This window comes from Thalia democratica, chromosome 8 (assembly GCF_965202585.1).
Source record: "Thalia democratica chromosome 8, ktThaDemo2.hap1.1, whole genome shotgun sequence".
NCBI lineage: Eukaryota > Metazoa > Chordata > Thaliacea > Salpida > Salpidae > Thalia > Thalia democratica.
This window is the reverse complement of record NC_139172.1, coordinates 36,479,752-36,502,638: the sequence shown is the minus strand read 5'-3', so window position 1 is coordinate 36,502,638 and position 22,887 is coordinate 36,479,752. Positions and strand designations below refer to the sequence as shown.

At 26.3% G+C, this 22,887-nt stretch overlaps 1 protein-coding gene across 1 annotated transcript; it reads right to left on the bottom strand.

Moving 5' to 3' along the window:
• Positions 1 to 2,599: 2,599 nt before the first annotated feature.
• LOC145842669 (ribosomal oxygenase 2-like) lies at positions 2,600 to 16,474 on the bottom strand. The gene is made up of 8 exons (XM_082950143.1): positions 16,262 to 16,474; positions 9,398 to 9,552; positions 6,860 to 7,049; positions 5,938 to 6,124; positions 4,625 to 4,776; positions 4,034 to 4,229; positions 3,081 to 3,244; positions 2,600 to 2,927 (listed from the first exon to the last, which is right to left on the bottom strand). Exons 1-8 carry the CDS (start codon positions 16,454 to 16,456, stop codon positions 2,754 to 2,756), a joined length of 1,413 nt encoding a protein of 470 aa, XP_082806269.1. The 5' UTR covers positions 16,457 to 16,474; the 3' UTR covers positions 2,600 to 2,753.
• Between the last annotated feature and the right edge of the window lie 6,413 nt (positions 16,475 to 22,887).

The following is a 22,887-nucleotide window of genomic DNA, read 5'->3' as shown; positions in this document are numbered from 1 at the left end:
AGCCAAACTGAGAAGAATTTAAGATATTGAACTTTGTAAAAAACTTGTATAAGCGACTATATATGGCTTTTTCTATAATTTTGTTAATATTTGATAAAAGTGAAATCGGCCGATAGTTTCCTGGAAGTGTTTTTGAACCTGATTTAAATATAGGTATAACTTTAGCTAATTTTAAACAATTTGGGTAATTACCTTCATGAAATGCTTGATTGGTTAGTTCACTAATAACTGGAGCTATATGATAATTTATTTTCTTTAAGATTTTAATAGAAATATTATCTACACCACTAGCTTTATCTGAACTTAAACTTTTTATAATACTTATTATTTCATTTTTATGTACATCAAACCAGACAAAACTGTTATAGTGGTTTTTTGGGCTATTAATAGAAGACTTTGGATAAATTTCCTGTTTTAAATAAGTTTGTTTTCCAATATTGGCAAAATGAAGGTTCAAGTTATTTACAATTTCATCTGGATTAACAAAAGATTTTTCATTTATTTCAAGTTTATGAGGAAAAATTTATTTTTTTCTGTCTGTTTGTAATATTATTAATTACCTTCCAAGTCTCTGCTGAATCTTTATTACAGCTTTGAAGTCTAATTTCAAAATACTTTTTTTTCGAAATTGTTTTAATTTTTGTTAACTTGTTTCTGTAAACTTTATATTCTTTTACTTGTTGCATGTTACTAAAGTTACTTCTGCATAGTATTTTGTAAAGGTTGTTTTTATGCCTAATAGATTTAAGAATACCTTTTGTAATCCAGGGTTTTGACTTGAGTTTTAATTGAGATTTTGAAAGTTTTTTCATAGGAATATTTTTATCACTTATCTCTTTGATTTTATCTATAAAGCATTCAAACTTTGAATGTATTGAGTCTTTAGAGTTGATAATTTTATATAATTGAAATTTATTAAGAATTTTGGAAGTATCAATCATTAGTTTTTGAGTATTAATTTTAGAAAAATCTTGGCAAAATTTAATTTTAGAATTTATATTAGTCTTACTTTGGTTATAATATTTTAGTTTTACATATAGTGGGAAATGATCAGAAATATCTGATAAAAGTACTTTTGAGTCTAGAATTTTTTGGGGGTTGGAGTAGTAAAAATGATCAATCAATGTCCCTCCCAGTTTACTAACTCTGGTTGGAACATTAATCACATTAGTAAGACCAAAGCTACAAATTTCATCATAATAGTTTTTAATTGATTGTTCCTTATCTTTTTTGAGTAAGTTAATGTTAATATCCCCAAATATGCAGATATCTTTATTTTGTGATGTAATATTTGATAAAAAGTCTGAAAATTGTTTTGTAAATTCTGTAACTGAGGTCCCTGGATGGCGATAAATTAACCCTACTAATATTTTTTTACTACTTACTCCCACTGATAATTCTACCCAAATTGATTCGTAATTAGCACTATGGAAAATGAGATCACTTCTTAATGTATATGTCATAGAGTTGTTAATATATATTCCAACTCCTCCTGCTTTTGAAAAAGAATTTGTATAATGGAATGAGTATTTGTTTAACATTATCAAATCAAGTATATTGTTGTTATTTAATTTGGTCTCACAGATCCCTATTATGTCAGGTAACATTCTGTAGGAAGTCATTAATTCTTCTAAGAGGGATATGTTTTTTGATAAGCTTCTTATGTTTACATGTAAAAAGCTAAGTTCCTTATTAATAGCTTTGTTTTTTACGGTGTCTGCAGAGGTGTACTGTGAACAAGCAGCAATAGGATCAGTATCAATGTTTGAAATATCATTCTCATTAGTGAGAGAATAGTTTAAAAGAAGTAATTCGGTGTTACTAATATTAAAAAATAGAAATACACTAATATAACAGGTTTTACATAAAAAAGCTTCATCCTCATTGACAACATGACATTCAAATTGATTAAGAGTTAGAGTTGAACATTTAAAATGAGTCCATACATTACACAAGACACACTTTATACTATTTTGAGAATTTTTACATGCTTTACCACATACTCTACAAGGGTATTTTACATTTTTTATATGGGATGAGTAGAGGTTTTTAAATTCTTTATTACTAATTAAACTAAAAGGTATTTCCTGCATTAAACAACTAAAACAAAAAAAAAGGGTCATTAGATAAACTTAAAGAAACAAATTGAGAACTAGAAATTTTACTACACTTAAAATGTGACCATTGGCCACATATTTCACAATATATACAATTATTTTTTACACTTTTTTTACATACTAAACAAATATATACATTTTTATCAACAAATTTTAAACAACTCATCTAAAAAAAAAAACAAAAATATATACTTTCACTTATATGTAAAGATAATAAACAGCTATTTATTTTGAAACTTTGCTAAGGTCTTCTATACATTCTAATATAATAGCTGGTGACTCATCAGATTTCCTAATTCTGACAATTCCATTTTTCACCCAAGCATACTTCCAAGCATACATAAAACATTATACAAACAACAACATTATTTGAGTTTTCGTGTTTTGATTAACGTTTTATTTACAACCGACCAAAGTTGAAATTTTTGTACAAAATAAGATTTAAAATGAAAATTTAACTAAAACTTTTTATATCGCCGAAATTGACTAAAATATATTACTTAAAATATGGGCTCTAAAAAACATTAAATCTAAGCAAGTTAACTTAGAATTAAATATGATTAACTACTTTAATTTACGCCTACTAAACTCGTTGAATTTCTATCTTAGTATTAAAATTTTCTAATTGCATATAATCTAATGGTACTCGAGAAGTCCCTTTTCGACCAAGTCTGAGCACAAATGGTGGGCTTCGTCTTCGTTTAGGGGAATTTCCGATAATTTGGTGTAACAAAGGGCGTTTAAGTTGATTCCGTTGTGAATTCTTTTGAGGGCAGCCATGTACTTGAGTGGGTACAACACTCTGTTCAACTGTTGAATATTTGTTTTGTTTGTTATGTAGTTATGATAAGCACAAAAAAGATTCATATAAAACTTTCAAATACTTATGAACTAAAAATGTAGGCATTAAAATTATTAGAAATGCTAATAAAACAAATAGTTTTCTCAACAACAAAAACATACCACGGGTTCATCGTCGAGTTGTGAGAAATGATGATTTCTGTTGTTGCTGGACGAGTAGTAAACACAAACCTTGTCTTCATCTTCATCAAGATCTTCTTCTTCTTCGGGATCTTCGCACTTCATTATCATCACGTGCTCCGGGTATATGAACCTCACTTGGATCTCTGGTTGTAAAAATTAATTGATTTTTTTTATTTAAAGTGATCAACTTAGCATTAAATGTTTTGTTTCGAAAAAAAAAGACAATAACAATTTGTAGAAAATAAACTGAAATTCTTAATAAACTAAAAAGTTTTTTACCAAAAGTACTAAAAAAAGTTGATAGTTAATTTACAAACACAAAAAAATTTGATGATTACTAAAAACTTTTATCTATATGATATATTTTCTGTGTAACATCAAAGTTTTACTATTAAACATGAAAAAATTGTTTAAAATTCCAAGTTTTTTAGTGAATTTTGTTCGAAATTCAAAGTTTTTCCAGTGCTATTTTCGAAAACCTAAACTCCAGGTTTTTCCAGGTTTAGTGGCCAACCTGAGAGTAATCATAACTTTTTTATTTAATTTATTTATAATTTATTTATATACTTATGCTATGTAAGTAGGATAATATATAAACTAATTATTTAATAAAACCAACCCTCGCTCTGGCAATCTTCGCAGGTTTTAAAACAAATTAACAAGTAACAGATTAACGTATTTCTATTATGTACACCAGCTTTAAAACAAACAACAATGTACATATGATAGGTAAATCTCAATACAAACATTTAAACAAAACAAATAAATTTATTATTTCTCCTCCAGTAGATGAGATCTCTCTATTTGTTTTCTTAAAACCAAAACATATGTTATTAATAAATGATAAATCAATTAAAATTTTTATTCAACAAAAAGTAACACAACCCTTTCTTTAACTAAATATTCAAAAAAATTAATTTAATAAAACCAACCCTCGCTGTTGCAGTCTTCGCACGCGCAATCCTCGGGGGTGACCGGCTGAGGGGGCGGGCGGCGCGCCATGAACTCCTTCGTCATTTCCACGAAGGGGACTTCCCCTTTCGATTGCTCCAGTTTACCTCTCGCTAGCGACACCGCGCGGTCGAACTTGCTCAACAGCGTTTTAACGAAGTCGGAACGGTCAGAATGCTGAAGAGAAAAAGATTTTTGCTATTAAACATTCTTAAATTATTAATAGTTATCAGATTCGCCACTCAGATTATCTAGTTAATGATCTTGAATAACTTAGAAGTGATTTTTAAAACAAAAGTATGGAGCTAATTTTTTATACATTTTTAAGAGATTGTACAAAATGAGTTTGATTTAATAAAAAAATACTCATTTACACCCTTACATAAAAGCTAAGAGTAATAATTATATACAAGTTATAAGAGTAAAATTATATACATTTTTTTAAGACAAAATTTCAATCTTCCTTATAACAAATGCGTTAGTTATTTTAGATCTGTTGTGGACCAGTTCTTAAAAACATAAAAAAACTTTTTTTTTTTGATAGCTTACGAAAGGTCAACAAAAAAACCAACTTCCTTGAACCTTTGCACGGGGAGGTTCTGTCTGAAAAACGTTTCATCAGTGGTGAGTTGGGCGATCAGTTCCGGTATCATTTCGGTCAGGTACCCTCCCCACGTGTTGTTCTTGAAAGCCCTCAAGTGGATGTAAGTTGAACCGCTTGCTCCTGGTGAAACAATTTATTGAGTTTTTATTTCGAGTTTGCTTTGTTTCAAAACTATACTTTCAGCGTCACAATTTTGTTTCAAGTCGTAGCAAAATAGTTTAAATATGAGGTCAACTAAATGGGACACGTTCAAAATCCACCCAGTCAAATTCGAGAACCGCTTACCGATCGAGGGTAAGGGTTGGGGGTAACAGTAATAGTGAAAAATAAATAAAAATTAAATAAATAAAATGCAAAAAATATAAAAAGTAAATTAATAGATAAGAAAGTATTTTTAAAAATTGGTAGATTTTGGACGCGGGTGGATTTTGATAGTATACCAACAAAATAACTGTTGATCTACTTGCCCCTGGTAAGCTTGTATGAATAAAACTATTGATTTAATTCGAATTTGTTAAATATGTTTCTAACGTTATACATTGTAATTCTTGAAAGTTGCAGCAAAAAAAATTAGATATTCTTAAGAAAAATAAGTTAAACAAGAACGCAAAAATTGTTTGAAAAGTAAAGCGTAAAATTTTTATAAATGTTGAATAAAACACACAAAAGTTTTTAAACAATATAACAGACAAAATTACAATATTCAATCATCAACAACTCATTTAATAAACATTAACAATACTATTTGACAACAACGGGTCCGGAACTTGTTATTCTAAATTTATGTTTTTAAAAATTTCCTTCTAAAATGCCAATAAAAATATAAAAATTTAGATTGATGTAACACACGAAATCAAACGACCAATTAAAACACAACTCGAAACGAACCTGCAGCATACTGCCACTAGGAAAAGTATATTTCTAACCTTATACATCATAATTTTTCAGAGTTTTAGCAAAATATGCTTCAGATACTACAAGTTAAGATAAGTTGAACGAGAACGAGACATTTTAGAGAAAATTCAAGTCAGTATCGCGCTGGAAATGTTCGTGAACATACAACACACAACACCAGAAAAAATTAAAACTCAACTCGGAGTGAACAAACCTGCAGTGTTTTGATTGAAACAACTCAGAACAAACTAAGAACTGTTTATCCAAAACCCAATATTGAAATTCAATCAACACATAATTTTTAAATCATCAGTTTACCAATATAAAAATTGGAACATTCGATCAACACATAAGTTTACAATTATCAGTACAACAACTCAAACAAACCTGCGGTATTTTGGTAAACTTTGCCGCGGGGAAGGTACAACACGTCGCCGGTTCGCAGCTGAAACTCTTGTTGGAGGTTCAGCTCGTCCTCATCAACGCACAGATCGTCGCTGCTCTCGAGCGGAAGTTGGCAGACTTCCTCGTACATCGACAGTTTCATGCCACCCTCCAGTTGCAAGATGAACCCCTGGAATAAAAAAATGAAAATACATAAAAAATATAATAAGTGCACCTTAATGAAAAAAATTAATAGTGGTTACTTTTTTATAATTTTGTACTATGGTTTATACTATGTATTTATTCCCCTGGAAACTAAGATGAACCCTTGGAAATATTTTTAAAAAATTATGAGAAAATTTTTACCTGAATGAAAAACGTTTTCTTACGTTTATTAAGAGTATGGTTTTTTTTTGAACTATTTTGCAAGATGAGCCCCTGGGATGAGAATATAAAAAAATATGGTTGTTATTTTTTTTTTAAACACAATGTTTAAATTTGGTAGTTGATCCACATTTTTGGGAGTTTAAGGTTTATGATGCTAGTGTGAGCTATAACAGTAAATAAAAATCTTAAAGATATTTAACAACTCATATAGTTAAAGCCATAAAAAATACTGATTGTCGACAACTGTGTAAAAAAATATGAAAAGTAAATTTGTTTTATTTACACTTTATACATACTTATAATCTATAACCAACTTTTTTCTAACACAGTTGTAAATCAAAACATTTATAGAGCATATGACAAAACCTAGTATTTTGATTTTAGACAAAAAAAATTTAATCTTACAAATTTACTTTCATCAATTTATAACTTTCTTTTTCCATTCCAGTTGTAAGGCAAACCAAGTACATTTCAAGCATACGACAAAACCTAGTACATTATACTTTAAACAAAATTTTTTTTTTTAATATTTACAAACTTCAGTGTCGTCGTGGCGAGGGGCTTGCGGTTGCGAGTTTTCAGGAGAAACGAGCGCTTGGCAGGACACGAGGCAACCGAAGTAGCTCTCCAACCTCTCGACCATCTTCCACAGTTCGTCGCAGTACTTCTGCGGCTGCATGACCGTAACCGCGAAGCCGTCGTTGAACGCGGTTGTCAGCCCTTTGTTGCTGAAAAAATTTGTTTTTGTTTGCATTTGAATGTTGAATATAAAATTACGATAAAAATTATCTGCTTTCAGAGAAAAAAAATGTTTGTAGTAGTTTAGTATCAGTCCTTTGTTGCTGGAAAATTTTGCTTTTTGTTTGAGCTTAAATAAAAAACTAACTAGGATAAAATTATCTGCTTTCAAAAAAAAATAATGATAAGGTCTGTAGTAGTTTAATGTTAGCCCTTTATTGCTGAAAAATTTCATCATTTATTTGAATTTGAATCTTGAATAAAAAAATTATGACAAAAGTTATCTGCTTTTAAAAAAAATACACGTTTAATGTTTGCAGTAGTTTAATGTTAGAGCCACAAGCGAAAAATATTTGTTACAAGTAAAAAATATTTGTTACAAGTAAAAAATATTTGTTACAAGTAAACCAATCTAAAACAAAGCGCAGTTGTTAAGTATTTGTTGCTGTTTTAATGAAACATTTGCTGGGAGAAAATAATCAAATGATAATAAAACACAAGCGCTTTCGATTTCGTTAGAAGAACATTTTAGAAGAAAGCAATTTTGAAAAATTTTTATATAATAAGTCAGTTGATAATAAAGAAAAAACGCTTTGCGATTAGCATTTATGTGTAAATTACATTAGAGCCACCCAAACATGAAATTTGGCCAGTGAATGAAATCATGTTAACAACTAATTAAATTCTAATATTTTTTAAAACAAATATTAAAGGCAAAATTTTAAATTTAAGGACATTCGTAAAGCAGTTTATTTGATATTTTTGTCACAAGCTACAAAGCTTAGCCGTGGTTGCCGTTTCAAATACTAATCATGCAAAATTTACAAATAAAGTTAAGATAATAAAACATACATAAACTTAACTTTTTTAAATATTTTTTGAATGATAACAATTATTGTTTTACAGAAATGTAAAATTATTTTAGAATTTAAAGGTAGTCATTTTATAAATTAAAAGCTATACAACAGGTAACTAAGAAGACATGATAATGCTTACTTAATTCAAAATGTATTTTATCAATTGTGATATCGATTTTAAACTAAGTAAATGTAAAAAAACAAAACGTTGTTGTAAAGATCAAAAATAATTTTAATTAAAAAAAATTCTAGAAAGCAACAGTTACAACCATTATAAATTATTTAAAACGCATTTTAAAATTTTATTTTTTCAATTAGTTTTATTTTTTCAAACCAATATTTTTCACAAATAAAAAAACCACTGACTATTTAATTAGAAATATTTAAACTTTTTGAGTTTTTACATGAAAACTAAATTTCTGACCAATTCCTGACCCCATTGACCTTAATACAAACGTGTTTTTCACTTAAATTTTATTCCCTTGTATTTCTTATAAATAATTTGTTTTCATAATTTAACTACATAAAACTTTTTTGAAAAATTACCATAGTATTTAAAAAAAAACTATTTTGTATAACTTGAAAATAATATAGTTGATAAATTTAATATTTTAAGTTTCAACAAAAGTAGCTCAAGAATTTCTTAACTACTTCATGATTAAATTTATACCAACTCAAAAAATTAATTGACTAAACTGCGTATTTCGTAAACTTAATTATTTTGATAAAGAGATTTAGACGTTTTTAGAAATTGCAACACGTAGAAGTATATACATTTTAAAATTAAGTCATTCTGTAAGGGAACTTAAATGTAATGTAGTATTTAACGCTTAAAAAATTTAAAATGTTTTAATCAGAATAATAAATCTTTATCTACTTTAGTTTTTTCTTAAGAAAAGTTTTTGTTACGTATAAATAATTTTATAGTTGATTGAGACTCAAAAACTAAAAACTTAAACTTTTTCAAAATACCATAATCTATTTATTATGAAATATGTTCAATTTTGCAAAATAAGAAAATTTAAATAACTATTTAAAACATGTTAGTAAAACATAACTTGAAATAAAACTTCACTCTGTTTTTATTAAAACAAGTGATCAAATTAATTTATACGCAAGAGAGCAGCATTCAAAATAGCAACAACAAAGCTAAAAACATTGCACAAACAAGTTTAAATGAAAAAAAAAAAACAGCTACTAAAATATATATAATATACTGTGTTTTTACACATTTGTAACAAATATTTTCTATTAAAGTAAAGTATTTAACAACATACTAATCAAATTTTACTTCTTACTTTAGTACCAACTTTATATTAAATTTAACTTTAAGTTAATGTTCAAAAAATTCTGTACACAAACATAAAACAATTTACAATACATATTACACACCTTTTAAAAACATTTGATACAAACATAACAAATTTTTAAGATTTTTATATTAAAATCATTACTTTATTTAATACTGTTTTCCAACGCACTTTATTTTCAAATTGTCATGCACAAAAGTATTTCCTTCTATCACTTTTGAGGCGCTGACGTCAATTTCTTCTTTCAGTGAAAATCTTTCGATTACTTTCTGCAAAACTTCAAAACTGAACAGCTTTGAAAAGTATTTGCTGAAATCAGCTCCTTCCTTAAAAAAAATAAGTTTTTTTTTATAAAATTACAAAGTTTAAGTGTTTTAAAGGGTTGCCACTCGTTTTTTCCAAAATTTTTCCAGGTCTTTCAAATTTCTTCCAGGTTTTAAAGAGTACACACTTTTGGGTCTATTTTTAGTTTAAAGTTAAGTTTAAGGTTAGAAACTGTGTTAAATAGTATAAAAATATTGAAAATATACAGTAAAGCTACTACTACAAAAAACTACTTGTTTTTAAATAAAAAAACCTTTGATGATGACAAAATATTTTTATTGATATGAAGGATTTTTTGAGTCATATCAAAATTTTACAAATGAAGATGTGAAAATTGTAAAAATTTCAGGTTTTTCAAGGTTTTTTTTTGCCTAAATTTTCAAATTTCAGGTTTTTCCAGATTTACAGATAAAGTGGCAACCCTGTATTTCATTTTTGTAATTATATTTAGAATTTTTACTCATTGGAAATAGACAATTTTTAAAAACATAGTAATCTAAACATAAAGTTTACTAAATTTATTAATCATGAAAGCTAGTAAAGGGTATAATAAAATAAAATCAGTTTTATAAAATTAGATATTTGTACTAGATAACTAGAGTAAGATATTTTTACTACTTCTTTTCAAAAAATTAAACTTAAAATTTATTTTAAAGCTTCAATTATGAAAAACATGTCAGTCTTTGTAAAATGTGGAAATCAAAACATTTTAAAAAAGTTATGAAAAAAATTTCTTGGGAGTTTACTAGCATAAGAGTGTTCACTTTGCTTTAAACAAGTTGATTCTTTTTTTTGTAGTTTTATTTAAGCTTTGTGGCACTTTACCACTTGACAACATTAAAGTGTACTTTGTATATAAGAATTCAAAGTCAGTAAGCTCAACATGTTTCTAGAAGGTGCAAACTAAAAGGAGGAAAAAGACTTTTTCACTAAAAAGTTATCTATTTAAATAGCTTATATAACTTCAACAGTTGATCTGCTATTATTCTTTAAGAATTCACCTAAAAAATCTACTTAATTTAGAAGAAAAAGCTTTTTTTATTTAAAAACAAGCACTTTATTAACTTCTATTTTATTTTCAAGATTTAAACTTGCTTTTTCTTTAAACTATTTAAGGAGTCTTTCTAAAATATTTATGGTCTCTTGCTCAAAAACTAAATGTTGATAGATTTTTTTTTGTGAATTTTTAAATACTCAACTAAATTGACAATTATTAAAAAAATTACATTCATACTCGAAAATTTTACAAAAGTTAATCTAAAACTTTAATATTCTAAAAAACTGAATAACATTTTAAGCCTTCACGTTAAAGAAGATCTTAAATTTTATTTTTAGAGCCCCATAACTCTGTGCACTTAAAATGCTAGTATACAAAAGATTTAAGTATAAGTCAGTTTTTATAGAATAATAAAATTTATATTAATCTTTGAGACATGGTAACTGCTGTAAGTAGAATGTTTCTGATAGAATGTATGGATTGCAATTTTATTCAATTGTGAATGTTTATAGAATCCGAAATTTAAAATAAACTAACAATTTAACTATATTTTTATTTTCAAACTAGAGACCTCATAATTAGAGGAAACATTCCTTAAACAGTTTAAACTATTTGTGTATAACATTCTTTGAAATATTGAAAACCTAAAACTTTAAATTAAAAAATTTAATGATTGTTTTTTAATTTAAATTGTTATTCTTTAAGGGCATAGGGGGGAAGGTAAACACCCTTTTTTGGTTTTTGATCTTATTATGTATAGTTTTTACTAAGCTACAAGATGCTTTTTACAGATTTAAAAAAGTCAAAATAATATTTAAGATATAGCCGGTCAAAGTTGGAGGCAACAATAGGATCCTTATGGGAGGCGCAAACTAAAACGGCAAATAACTAGAAATCAGTAAAAATTTATCTTCTCCTACGTTTTTTGAGATTACTACCTCAAATTTTTAGCAAATGTTCCTTGCAATGTTTAAAAAATTCTGTTGGAACAGAATTTAAAAAATAAAAAATAAAAAATTTATAATAAAAAAACTAAAAAAAAACTGTTTTTTTGTTTATTTTTATATAAAATTTTAATTTTTTAATTTTTTTTAATTCTGTTCTGACAGAATTTTCTAAATATATCAAAGAACATTTCCAAAATTTTGAGGTAGTTATCTCAAAAAACGTAGGTGAAAATAAATTTTTAGTGAAATAGTCTATTTTTGCCGTTTTAGTTTGCGCCTCCCATAAGGATTCTATTGTTCCCTCCCACTTTGACCGGCTATATCTCAAAAATTATTTTGAATTTTTTAAATCTGTAAAAAGCTTCTTGTAGCTTAGTAAAAACTATATAAAATAAGATCAAAAACCAAAAAAAGGTGTTTACCCCCCCCTATGCCCTTAAGTTATAATTAAGCAGTTGTTTAACTTTTACAATCATTTCATTATATCTTTAGAGCTAACTGCTAACATTTTTAATATAGATAATAAAAATTGAATACAACAAGTGCTATTAAACCCCTTAATGTTGAAGTTTTTGCTAGAAGCACAAATCTTTTAAAAGAATTAAATGTTTTGTTTGTCTTTACAGCAAATGTACAAAAAAAAAGAAAAATATTATAAACAATTTAACATATTCAGAAAAACTTTATTAAAAATTAGGTTTGTTTTACAAATTGAAAATTCCTAGGTTGGGAAATGTTTTTGTTAGAAGTTTCTTATAGGTTTTTTAACTTAATTCCTATCTAAAATCTTTCTTGTCAATTATTATGAAAAAATTAAATTCAAAGTAAAAAAGTGTTTTTAATAGTACAAAATTACTGAAAAAATGCTGTGTTGTTTATTAAATATAAAACTGTGCATAAACATTATATAAAATTTGTAATGTAAATAACTTTGTTTCTTATCAAATCTTAATTCCATAATTTTACATTAAAAAACTGTTCAAAATTCAATGTTTTCAGGGTTTTTTCAAAAAGGATCAAATTCTAAAGATTTTTTTAATTACATTTTCATATTTTAGGTTTTTCCAGATGAAAAAATAAAAATTACCCTAATTTTTTTCCATGACCACTCTGCATTTTCATTTAAACTTTGATTAATTGCACCATTGTTATATTTAACATTTGTATATAAAATATCAGGAATAATAACTGTGAAACTCAGGTGTTTTGTGTATGAGATAATTTTTTTAATTATACAATTACATCAGTAGAGATTTATAACTTTAATCATTTCATGATATTTTAAAAAATTAATGCTAAATAATTATTTAAGTACCTTAACTACTAAAAGCAATACAGGGTAAATCTCTTCTTTTACAATTTGTTTTGTAGAGTTTTAACTAGTCAATAAGTTGCATTCTGGATACTTTTAATGTACAAACTTTTTTTTTCAGATATAGCTCTTTAAAGTAGAAGAGTACTTTTAGGTTTCTTATAGGAGGAGAAAACTAAAACTGTGAATAAATAGAAATCTTTTTTATTTTTGTTTATAGTTGTAAATAATGTTTAGCCAAAATTGAACAACTCTTTACAACACTTTTGACAAAATTTATAAATTTTGTTTAACTTTTGAGATGGGTCAATTTTTTAAACAACAAATATAAAGAATCCAACTTTATATCTAGCATATTTTCAGGGTTGCCACTCTTTGAGCCAAAAATTCTTCCCTGAGTGACCAAAAATTTCCCTGAGTATCCTTAAATTTCCCTGAGTTTCCCTGAGTATTTTTCAAATCTTAACTTTTTTTTTCTCTTTTAACACAAATTATTATTACCTCATTCTCATTTATCTTCTTTAATAATAAAAGGAAGGTTGTATGTGTATGCTTCTGCATTAAATTTATGAAAAAAACTGTTTTCAAAAACTCAATCTTAAAAGGTTTAAACCAATTAAAAATTAAAAACTAAATTTTTGCACAACTTTGTGTAAACTTGTTAGTTAAGTTTCTACATAAAAGAATAAAGTTTAATTTGTTTGACATTTTAACAACATTAGGCCAAATTAAAATGGCTCTGTCAGCTACATGCTTTGACTCTAATTATTTTGTGGGGCAAAATGATAAAGGAAATGTGGTTGACCCAGTTTCAGTTACATAGTCATCTCTTCTGGCCGATGTGTGATCAAATAAGCAATGAAGATGTTTTAAAACTTTTTTTATTTTCCAATGTGTAGCTTCAACACCGGACTTGAATGCACCATGAATAATGTGCAAGCTGCAGGACCCTGTGTTAATAAGTTGAGGTAGACCTTAAGCCTCTCTATAAAAGTCAACTTTTTTCGCAAGAGCAACGTTCACATTTGGTCCATCCATTGAAATTTGGATCAAATTTTTTAGGTTTAACTCTTGAATTTCGGTCAATAGGGCTTTAATTATCTGCAGTACAGTGACCTAAAAATGCTGAAGTAAAATATTGACAGTGTACTTTTTTTGTCTTCATGCATCTCACCACCAAATCTAGTTGAGTTTTTTGCAAGACTTTATTGAAACACTCAACTAATGAAATGTAATAAAAAGACAAGCACAAAACTGTTTTTTTAAGACATCTTTAAAAAAGGGGCTATACCAAAGTTTGTTATATATGAATATTTGATTCTATTCATGCAGAACTTTTTTTGCAATTTCACTATCAGGAAACATGGTAGTGAATAAAGTGTTATTATTATTGCAAGAGTTTCCTGACCATTTTTTTTTGGTACACTTAAGAGCCCAATAAATTTCAGCAGCTGTTGAAGAAGTTGCAGCTGATATACTAGCTGAACTATTAGCCCCACCAAAATAAGAAGTAATTGCATTATTTTTACTCTTAGAGGCTTTCAATTTAAGATGTTTTTTCGACATACTGTGCGATTTCAATGCTTTTATACCCATATTGGATAAGGCCATTGGTGTATCATCACCACACCACTTACATTTAAACTTCTCTTTGTCTACATCCTCAAGTAACCAATCTTTGAAGTCTTCATGGTTAAGCCAACTTTTTTTAAACAAGGTTTTAAACTGTACTTTACTCATAATACTTAATTAAGCTTTCAAATTAAATCTGCAAAAAAGTTGTAAAGTATATTAAAACATTCACACTAAAAAATTAATTACCATTACTGCTACTACTTTTGAAATTATTATATATAAACAAAAATTTAACCTCTATTTTTTTAACAAAAGTAATACAACACTAATCTGTATTCATTTTATTTTTTTTACTGAAAACAAGTAGTTGTAAACAAATAACAAATAACTTTATTATTTAATTAATAAGAACAAATAGTACAACATAGTGTTTTTTAAACTACATAAGTAATTAAAAATAAAAAGTTTATTAGAACTTTTCAATGAATAGTTAACAACAACTTTCATTTCTCTAAACTGTTTGATTTTAATTAAGTAAATATAAATATAAAACTTAAAAAAACTACAATGTTATTACAAAGAATATTGAAGAACTAGCCGCAAGGCTAAAAAAATTCTAAATAACCACTTAAATAATAAAAATTACTACTTTTGAACAAAATATTTAAACTGGATTAACTAAACCTCATTCTAGATCTAGAAAAAAATTTCCCTGAGATTTTCAAAAACTTCCCTGAAATTTAGAGAAAAAATCAAAACTTCCCTGAGTTTCCCTGAGTTAAAAGAAAAATGCCAAAATTCTCTGAGTTTCCCTGAGATTCCCTGAGTATCCCTGAGATTTTCTACAGTTTGAAAATTCCCTGAAATTCCCTGAGTTCCCTGAGTTCCCTGAGTGTGTGGCAACCCTGTATTTTTCTAAAATTCATTAATTTACTGAAAGTTCATGTGTAAAAATTTAGAAAATATAAAAATCACAACTTTTATAAAATAAAATATTTTAATTACTTATTAATAAAATATAGTTGAACCAATTGGTTCATCAGACCACAAGCTCTTTGGAGACTGAAACCTAGGTTTAACTCTTATTTAAAATTATCAGCCAGTTGTAAACCAAAAACTTCAATCATCAATCTACAACAGCTATTATTTTTTACTATTGTTTGCAGATAGATAATTGCATGTTTATTTGGTTACAATTGTCTGATGAGATTCAATAGGTCTGATGATGTAAGTGGTATGATCAAAACTTGTTGTTGAAAAATTTTGAGCTTGCGTCACAGCACATAAAAATAACTGGTTTGGCTCTGATTGCTTTCACTGATGTTTTCTTGTTTTAAAAAGAATCTTTTTGTCAAGTTTGTTATTCAAACATTGGTATTGAATTAATTGTTAAAAATGGTTAACCAATATTGAAAATGACTGACTTTTAATAACTTTTATTTTGTTGCCATTTTAGTTTAACCCTATTGGACCCACACCACCTTTGATACTTTTTGTCACAGAAGTTATGTACAATTTTTTTCAGTGTCTGATATCTGAGACAAAACTCTGCGCTTTATAAAAAACTTGTAAAAATCTAGGTCCCCTCCCCTCTTTAGCTTTAAAATAAATCATGCTTCAAATTTAAAAATTAAAATGGGATGAGGGTAGTCTTCATCTTTTGATTTTAAAGACTGGACAGGATTGAATTTTAGATAGAAAATTCAAAAATGGTTAGTACCATCAAAAAAATCAGTCTCAGTCTTATACACACAATTTTTAATAAATTAAAGATCTCTTCAAAGTGTGTGTATAAGACTGAGACTGATTTTTTTGATAGTACTACCTATTTTTTATTTTTGCTTTAAATCTAAGTGTTATTTAAAAATTGCTTCTAATACCTTTGAGTTATTTTTCATCAGCACAGCCTCTTTCTCCCACTTGCCACTGAAAAAAGCCTCAGGGGTGAGGAGGGAGTTCTGAATGAGCGATGCGAACAACGTCTTGTGGGTCTCCATGTTCAGAGGGCACTCTTCAGCTGCAATTTCCTCAATGTGCTTGCCAACACCGTTTGCTTGCACTTTCAGCTTTTTCATGGCTGGCTCCACAGCCACGTGGGCATTCACAGTTGTTTTCGTCATTCTTAAAGCTAAAATATACAAATATATTTATATTTGAATATTATATAGAAATATTGAATGTTGTATTAATTTAACTTGCACAAACTCAATTTACAGTGGTCATTTTAGATACATACTTTTCCTTTAATTAATCTAATTAATCAAGGCTTGAGCTTTAAATTTTCTTAATGCAGTTTTAGGTTTTAATCTTAAATAAGTTAGATGTTAAAAAAAATATGAAGTTTATTGGTGTTTAATTTTAGTAATATTTTAGTTAAATCTTTGTAAAGTTTTTGGTTATGATGAATTAACTAGATTTGTGTTGAATTGACTAACAAAATAAAAAATTGTAATAAATGACTTAACTAAAAATATTGCTGAGTCACTGATAATTATTTCAAAATTAAACATACAAAACTTAAATAAATTTAATTGTATAAAATTAAAAATTTAAAGTGTTAACTTTTTTTGCCATTTATAAAGGATAATAAAAAACTTAAAATACTTTTTATATTAGAAAACTATTTAAACTTCTTCAATTTAAAAATCATAACACTTTATAAATTAAACAAACTATTTTTAACACAACAATCAATAAATTATTTATAAAATAAATAACTTACCTAAAATAGTCTATAATGGTTACACAACCTATTGCATTGAGTGTAAAATCACCAAATTACACTAAAATGGTGTTATTTCAAACCATTTTTTAGTCATAGTAATGGTGTAATTTTAGCTGAGTAACATATTACCTCAGCAATTATTCTTTTTGACTTAGCAGTTTTGTAAGTTTAGTTTAGTTGTAGTTTAACTTGAACTTAAGAACAAAAACATTGAATTGTTTTCACTTGTTAAGTATATTCTATTAACTTGTGTAAAAAAGTTCAGTAAATAAGTCGGTATCAAAATACTTCATAACTTTAAAATTTTATTTTTCCTATCTGTTAATATAAATTTAAAAATCATGAGAAGAAAAAGCGAAAAGTTTAAACTATAAATAAACAATAATGTATATTTTATATGTTACTTTAAAATTATTTTAATGAAATGTTTTTGTTTAAACTTCATTAAAAAAACACATATTAAACAGTTTTTAAAATAGTGTTTAAAAAAAAAAACACCATTTATAGTTTTTCTTGCAACGATAGAATAAGCTTAATTCTTAAGTATTTTTTTAATAAGTTATAATAAACATGCTTTATCTTGAAAAAAAAATTGAAGTTAATTTTAGTTACCGACTAGACAGGTACAATTTATAAAACATTTTCAATGTAAATAAGTTATAAAATGTTTCTTAACTATAACTTACTTATGTCTCTACTTTAATTAGTTTAAAAGAAACTTAATTGAATCTTTAAAAAGGTTTGAACTAAAACAACTAGTAATTCAACGGAAATATTTTGTATTTTAATCAAACGTATTATAACATTGTTTGTAATTTATTACGTTTAGATAAGCAATTAACTTTTTTGCCAAACTACTTAGGATAATTTTGTTGTTTCGGCTAAGTTTTGAACAATGCTTTGAATACTTAAAAATTATTACATCAAGTTATTAAGGTTATAGTTTTTTATATAAACTCTAATTACAAGTGTAAACTATCCTTTTTAATCAATAGTTTGTTTAACATTAAAAAACAAAATATTATTGTGCATAACTGCAACTCAAAATCAAGCTGAGCTTCAAACACTTATTTTAGCTGAACAACTTAAAAAAATGTAGAGTAACTGTTCAAACAAAGCATTTGTTAGATATTCACCAGATCGTTTTCAACCTGAACTGTTTATTATTTTTTAAACAGGTTACCATACGCTAGCAGATCATTTCGCATCCTTCCTCCACAACCATTTCCTTATGGAAAATATTTTTTATCACCTATTCCTATTATAAACCTTGATAAAAGATACATATACAGTATTGTATGACTTTAACAAATTGATACTTCTTAACTGATGTATGTACTTTTAAACTAAATTACATAATATACAAAATATAGTATTTATGTCTGATAGATTTAAAGTTTGAGTTACAACTACTTTGCTTAAAATACTGTTATATTGTATATTAATGAATAAGAATTTTGTATATAATAGTAATTAATTTTAAATGGTTTTTAAAATGTACTAGAATTAACCAGTGATCTTCAATTTAACCAAAACCTGTGCACACAAAACTGCGAAAATAGTTGAGTGCACATAAAGTTGCTAATTTTAAGTTCAGCATTTTACATTGTATTTTAATGAAGTAAATTATATAAGGAGTAAAAAAGGTTGCGTAGTTTTTTGTTGGATTAAATCAAGTGAAAAGTTAAAAAGTCACGTTGGAACTAAAACTGCAAACTGCAAAAAATTAATTCTCAAAACTTAGGCCCTGACTACCAAATGCCTGCAGAACCCTTCAATCGAGAATTGTTTCATTTTTAGTTCTTATTTAAATTAAATTAAAAAACATATCAATTTAGACTCTTTTAATTCTAGAACGTAGTGCCCTTCACAGCGTATTTTAATTTTTAAGAAAACTCTAAAGAGTACTAATGATAAACATGAAACCAGAACTAAACTATGTTAATAAAAATATTAAAAAATAATAGTTAGTTACACAAATAACTATGAATATATTAATAATCTTACCAAAAGTTTTAAAATGCAATAAAAAAGTATACTTTTATGTTAAAATAGCTTAGTAGTAAAAACAAGCATAAAATAATATTATATAGAAGAATGATATAATATAAATTACACTGTAATATAAATTGAATTTAAAATCTTAAAGTTTTTGCTTAGTTTTTTATGTTTTTTAAATGTTTTCCTCAAATCGTTCAGAAACTTTTTAACTTATGAAAGTTTCCATCCTTTATATTTTTACATTAAGGAATTTTTAAGTTTCTTTATTAAATACGAAATATCTTTACTCATAGTTGTTTAGTCCACAAAAAGCAACCCTTGTTAATTTTTCTAGAACTTTTGTGCAAGAATATGGTGTTGATTAGCAACAACGTTTTAACAACTATTTTTAAACTTTGATACATTTAATTTAAAATTTGTGTTGATCAGTTAATTTAAATTTATTGTGTTAGTAAAACTTTTATTATTTTCATTTAAAATTAAAGACATTATCTAAGTTAAAAAGTGAAACTATTTATTGGTTTAATTCAATTTATGCTTATTTACTACTTTTAAAATAACATTTTACTTAATGTGGTATTTGCTGGAGCTTTTTTTTTCAGTAATGGTTTTTAGTTCCTCAAAAAGACTGTCGCCTGTCGGTATCTTACTTAATAAAATAGTGAAAGTTTGTTAATTATTACAAGCTGAATTAGAAATTCTGTTAGTAGCAAACAAAACAAAACTCAAAATTAAATTTTACACTCAAAAGTAAAGATACTAGAAAAGTTGTTTATATTTTCTGTTCAGAAGTTGTCTTAATGTCATAACAATACCCGTTTAATTACAGTCTGATCCATTTCTATTTTCAACTAAATCACTGCTAGTCTAAATGTAAATTTACCCAGACTAGATAGCTGATAAAATTACTCTATATAAGTATAAAGCCAATAGCAAAAACTATTATTATTTAAATATGTTACAAGAAATAAAAAAGGAGCAAATCCAAGTAGTTATTTAATCTTGAAAAACTTACTTTTTATTTTTAAATTAATTCTAATTTATTCAGTAAGTTAATACAGTTGAAAACAAGTTAGCATTAGTAATTATTTGCATTGTAACAAGATATTCACCTTATAAGCAAAAATAATGGAGAAGATAAAAAAAAACATCTTGAAGTCTGTTCCTAAGATAGAGCTTCTTGGTTCAAAAAATTTAATTCAAATCACAATGTACTAATTTTTTTAACTTTTGATTTTTTAAAGTACTTGTGTTTTACAAATAGAAAGGGTTAAATAACAACAAATTGGGTGACATTATTATTTTCAAATGATAGATAATTGAAAATGATAAGCTATCTTCTTTTACATATTTTTTTTATGTAGCGTTTACAACTAAAAATTTTTAAATAGCGATGTCAGTATAAAAGAAAGTTATTTAAAATAATATATTTAAAGTCTAGAAAGATATCTTTTCGTAATTTTTTTTTTTGATATTTTTTGAAGTGTCGTTTTCGTAAATTTATGCTCTAGTTGTATTTGAAACTGAAATATAATCAAATAGCTTTTAAGTAAATTTTAATGTTATCAAGCTTAATTCAGAGTGCATATTTTGAACAACTGCTGTTAAGTAATAAGAAAAGACAACTGCTTGAACGTCTAGGAAAAAGAATCAAAGTTTATAACTTTATATTGCCTAGTAATACCTTTAACAATGCTTTGAGTTTTTATTGAGTTTTGTAGTATTTTTCAGCATACAGTCTGTCTCGTAATATTAAAAAAGAGAAACTAAAAACGCAACTTTTAATAATGCTGTATGGCGATTGGCGCGCATTGAAGTTTATAACTGACTAAGAATATTTTAGTTTAATATCGAAAATCATGATTCTAACAAGGTCACCCTCTGTACTGTGTAGAAAATGTGAACTCAACCAATAGGTTAATCGGGTGTTTTTCATTAAATTATACAAGCCTGTGTTTAATAAAGGCGCTACTTTTGCAAGGTTGCTCGAATAGAAAACTGTTAACATACTATAACTAGAAAAAACAACCTTCAAAATATATTTGACTATAATGATTAATTTTTTTTAAACAAGTTAGGAACTTGAGTCAAAAAAAACTTTTTTTAAATTGTAATATTTTACTTTAAAAGTTTATATCTATTGCGTTAAGTTTAAAAGTTAAACTGATACATTTAAACCATTATAAAAAAATTTTAACCTTGTCAGTAGTTTAAAAAAATAATTCTTTTGTCTTATAGATTTGAACGAAACTTGTTCACACAAGTATTTTAATTTGATATAAAAAACAATAAAAAAAAAAAATTAACTCGCCAACCGAAAAGTTTTTTGTACACCAGGTCATAAGACCAATAATTTTAGCTTTTTTTTTTTTATCTTTCAATTAAAAATTGTAGCTGAAATTAAAAGAAAAAACAGTTTTTTAAATCTGTGTTGTGGTGTAAAACGTTATTTAAATTCAGATTTAACTATTTTAATATTTTTGCTGAAATTTCGTACCCTGGTTAATTATAGTTTATATTATGCATACTACATTAATAAACGTTGGTTTCGATATAATTGCTGTTTTAAATGTTTTGATACCTTTACTAAAATGACATAAAAAATCTCTCATCATACTATTAAAAATACATTAAAAAGTTTATACTTTTTTTGAAGTGAACCTTTTTGTTTCTTTGATTTCACACAGCAAAATAATTCCTCTGTATACTTGGTTGTTTAGTCGCACATTTCAAAAAACTACACACCAATAATGATATCAAAATTAAATACAAAACGATATTTTTATAAATTGTTCATAAGTATACTATTAAAACTACTTTAGTTATAACACATACTTAGAAATTTAGCACTAACTATAGAAACTCATCAGTCTACCAAAATTTCCTTTTATTTGTTAGTGTTATAAGTCAGGACCAACTTAATTTAGTACACTGAATTTTTTTTTATTAAACTTTTTTTAACACTGTAACAAATATAATATTTTTTAAAGATATCTCTAAACAAAACAGCTTTAAAATAAAACTTATCGTAAATATAAGTACAAAAAATTAATTCTTATAAATTTATATGCTTGTTTCAGGAAAATAACAATCTTAGGCGCACAATAATGTCTAATATATTTAAATTAACAATCTTGATGATCTGTAAAATGAAAAGATTTAAATTTGTCTGTGTCTTAACGTGGGTGAATAGTTGAAATGAAACTATATATATTTTTAAGTGCCTAAAAAAAGTAAACAATTTGAGTTTTTTTACAAAGGAGCTACAATGTTAAAATAGTGTGAAGCAGTTTTATAAAATAAAGGTAATGCTTATGTAAAAGGTATTAAAAGTATAAGTTCTATCAAGTTTATATTTTTATATCAAGTTAATGTAACTCTTAGATCAGGGTTTCTCAAAGTGTGCGATATCGCCCCCTGGGGTGATTTTAGTAAGTTGATGGCAATAAGGGGGGGGGGGGCGATTCAAAAATTTTGGGCAGTCATAAAATTTTGAAACATACACTAGATGTTCTTTCTTGAGTTGCAGATAAAAAGCAAAAAAAGGTCTTAGGTGTTTTTAAATGGTAGTGTTTTGACTAGTCTTTTTGGAGGGGCAAAAACCAAAATACAATATTACAAGTTTTTTATTTTTATTTTCAAGTTTTTTTACCTAAATTCTCAAATTTTAGATATATTGGCAACCTTCTATAGTATAAATTTTCAAGTTTACCTAATATTAAAGTTAAAAAAAAATATTTAGTTTTGTAAAATGAGCTAAATACAAAAAAGAAGTAAGTT

Bases quoted from the DNA above. Each gene is read 5' to 3' on its own strand.
- LOC145842669 (XM_082950143.1), bottom strand. From the start codon at position 16,456: ATGAAAAAGCTGAAAGTGCAAGCAAACGGTGTTGGCAAGCACATTGAG. The intron at 4,777-5,937 runs GTTTGTTTGAGT...TTGTTTCACCAG, and splicing joins AGTTTACCAAAATACCGCAG to GAGCAAGCGGTTCAACTTAC. The intron at 3,245-4,033 runs GTTGGTTTTATT...TTTTACAACCAG, and splicing joins CGAAGACTGCAACAGCGAGG to AGATCCAAGTGAGGTTCATA.